Source organism: Olea europaea, chromosome 3, assembly GCF_002742605.1.
Source record: "Olea europaea var. sylvestris chromosome 3, O_europaea_v1, whole genome shotgun sequence".
Taxonomy (NCBI): domain Eukaryota; kingdom Viridiplantae; phylum Streptophyta; class Magnoliopsida; order Lamiales; family Oleaceae; genus Olea; species Olea europaea.
Genome location: NC_036239.1, coordinates 20,157 through 23,693, shown reverse-complemented (window position 1 = coordinate 23,693; position 3,537 = coordinate 20,157). Strand labels below are relative to the sequence as shown.

At 34.5% G+C, this 3,537-nt stretch overlaps 1 protein-coding gene across 1 annotated transcript; it reads left to right on the top strand.

Moving 5' to 3' along the window:
- The first annotated feature begins 1,057 nt into the window (after positions 1 to 1,057).
- LOC111380429 (transcription factor MYB41-like) lies at positions 1,058 to 3,255 on the top strand. Its single transcript, XM_023003997.1, has 3 exons — positions 1,058 to 1,405; positions 2,245 to 2,374; positions 2,449 to 3,255. Exons 1-3 carry the CDS (start codon positions 1,273 to 1,275, stop codon positions 3,074 to 3,076), a joined length of 891 nt encoding a protein of 296 aa, XP_022859765.1. The 5' UTR covers positions 1,058 to 1,272; the 3' UTR covers positions 3,077 to 3,255.
- The last annotated feature ends 282 nt before the right edge of the window (positions 3,256 to 3,537 follow it).

Sequence of the window (3,537 nt, the reverse complement as noted above, 5' to 3'; positions counted from 1 at the left end):
TCGTGAGGAAATTTGTCCTCAATCCTAAGCGCATCTTCAGCGTCAACCCCAGTTTACCAAAATGCACCATTTAAAAAAATAAGGTCGAACTCCAATTTTAAGGGCCCCATCTAAATGCACCATTTGTTTTGGTGCAAAGTAGTTCCAATGGAACACTTTCAAAGTCTTTTTTGCCTTTTTTTTCTCCATTTTAAAATAAATTGATAAAGGGTAGTTGTGTCATTTGTGCTATATATTTTTAATACAATATTATTATTATTATTATTATTTGCATTTAAAATAAATTTTAAATGTAAGAAATAATAATTAATGAATTAATTAAAAGAATAAAAAAATTTAAAATATAACAAATACGATTATTTATTAAAGTTAATACGAAATATATTACACAACATCATACATATGACAGTCTAATTTTATGTAAAGAAAACGATACATAAAAAGTGCATTGTTTAGTAATCTCGAAGATCTCTTCTAGATCCTCCAATATTATCAAAATAATTTCCAAACAAATTAGATGAACTTTCAAATCTTTTATCTTGTTATTGAGATTTCTTCTGACAAATTCTTGTTTGTTCGTTTTGCAAGAACAAACGTAGGTTTGGATCTGTCGAACTTAAATCTTTCAACAAAATTTTATTTTCACGATATTCTATCATTGCCAATTTCTTTTTTTGGATTTTGTAACTCTAATTTCATTTCTCACTACATTTTTTTTTCATAATTTCAAGTTCTCAATTGTCAAATTCAAAATGTATTGTACTATTTTTTTATGATATTTTGGTTGTTGTAGTGTTTTTATTAATTGTACAATATATTTTTATATTTATTAATGAATTTAATTTTTTCTTTGATTTAACGTAATTATTTATTTAGTAATTTATGTATTTATAAAATAATTAAATAAATAAATTATAAAGAATAAAAAAGGAAAGAAATTGGTTAAACACTATTTACTTAGTGTAAATTTTGATGTAATGATTGAAGATAAATTTTAATTTTTTGCAAGGTTTGGTGATATGCCCCAAGAGTTTACTTCTATTATTGGCCTCTCAGCAAATGCCTATCTTCAGCTCTCTCTCTCTCTCTCTCTCTCACACACACACACACAAAATAAATGCACAGTCGGATCTCTAATGGATATTGATACGTCTTTTCACATTTATATCTTTAAAGCTCCAAACCATATCTATAGCTTTCGTTCACTCCACTTCATCTTTGTAGAGAAGCTCATATATCGATTGAGTGACAAACAGAGTGTTGTGTGTTTTAATGGGGAGAGCACCGTGTTGTGATAAGAAGGGGTTGAAGAAAGGTCCATGGACTCCTGAGGAAGATGAGAAATTGGTTGAGTATATCAACAAGAATGGCCATGGCAGCTGGCGTTCTCTCCCCAAGCTCGCAGGTTTTTACTTTTTCTGGATTTTGTTTTGCATTTTGTAATAATAGCGAATGAAACTCATGAATGATAGTTCATGAACTAGAAAATGTGCAATGTTAGGCTTACATTATACTCGTATGTAATGGGATTTATTGTCCTTTTAGGGACCTTTTCCCTTTTACTGCAAGTATTAATTATAGAGATTAAAGGAGAAAAGGGAAAAAAGAAAAGAAATATTTACACCGGCATTTCGTTCTCAGTGTTCTTGCTTAAAGATTTAACAGAAGAAAAAAGAAGGATAAATTTAAAAAGGGATTTCTTTTTGCTCTCCATTAGTCAAGAAGTTTTCTTCAAATTGACTGATATGCTTTGTGTGCATGGATCTTGAACTGTCTTTGCTTTTGGCTTATAATCTAGCCATATTGTGATGCTTCTACAGAGTCAATTGTTGGCATTATTTGGTGAACATTAATCTTGAATTTGATACGTTGGAGACTCTATCCTCATCCTCAAGATTTTTGTGAGTTCTAAGTTATGCACTCAGACATTGTATTCTTCTGCACACTGATTTAGTAAAATCCCATGAACCGATTGAAGACGAAGTTCTTCTCTAATTGTAGCATAAGAAGTGGAAATTGTGCTGCTATGAAGTTTGAAATAGGACTAAGAAGTTTATATGGACAGTCTATCACATCTTATGCCTATTTGTTTTCCACCATTAGTCTTCAGTTTAAGTGATTCTGTGTCTTTCCAATGTAGTTTCTAAACCTTAGATGGTAATATCTCTCATCTTTAAAACAAGTCCACGAAGTTCTTCTCTATAGAACAATTTGAATGGTGGTTCTTTTTTTGTCCCTTTACAGGTCTTCTTCGGTGTGGGAAGAGTTGCCGGCTGCGATGGACAAACTATCTTAGACCAGACATTAAACGAGGTCCCTTTAGTCCCGAAGAAGAGAAGCTTGTCATACAACTCCATGGCATTCTTGGAAACAGGTGAATTGAACTGAATTGCAGCAATTTCTTCATGATGTTACTTTTAGAGGATGTGCTAACTCTACTGCATTCAGATGGGCTGCCATTGCTGCTCAACTACCCGGAAGGACAGACAATGAAATCAAGAACTTGTGGAACACCCATCTGAAGAAGCGTTTGGTGAAGATGGGTATTGATCCTCAGACTCACGAGCCTTCAGCCTCTAACGGTTTTCTCCAACAACTCCCTGCATCTTCTTCTACTCGTCATATGGCACAATGGGAGAGCGCTAGGCTTGAAGCTGAAGCTCGCCTTTCGAAGGAATCACTACTGTTGATTCCGTTGTCTGGGGGGAAATCTAATTCTGATTTTTTCTTGCGCTTGTGGAATTCTGAGGTGGGTGATGCATTTCGAAAGTTTGACGAGGGGGAGAAAACTGCTTGTCAAAGTGTAGTCTCGAGTGAATCAATTTCAGGTTCCAAAACTGAAATGGCACTTACTGCGGCAGGTTCCTCGGCTGCAGGGAGCAACCAAGATGAAGATACAGACTGCAAATCCTACACGGAAGAGGTCATCCCATCATCAGATTCATCTTGCTCTAATGAGTTGGAGGATTCTACTGAATCTGCATTACAACTTCTTTTAGACTTCCCTAGCAACAATGACATGAGCTTCTTGGGACATACCAATAACTCTAGCTTTATATCGTGTCATTTTTACTAGGAAGTTATTGTAAATTGCTTTTCTGAAGCATACAAAAATCTGCCTCTGAAGAATTACTAGTGAAATTTTGGATGGTTGTTTTTGTGCAACTCCAGACATGGAGCAATGCAGGGGTGAGTTGTTCTCCAATCAATTTGATCATCATTTATGGAGAAATGGAGGATATTTCGGTGAGAAAATTTTAAGAATTTATTACACGGAATGTTATTTTTCAAAGTCGAAAACCAATGCATGATCGCACGTGCAAATGAATATTTATCAACTGCCTTTACAAAGAAAAATACAACAAAAAACAAAAATTACTGGGAACTAAGACTTGTCCTGGATGATGCAGTACCAGAACTGGAGAAATTTTAGCGTCCAAAACCCTTCTTAGGAGCATAGCCAGTTGCACGGTACTTTGCATCCATTGCTCTTCTCTTCTGCCTCGTGAATCAAGGCCACCCTGTTTCTTATTTTTT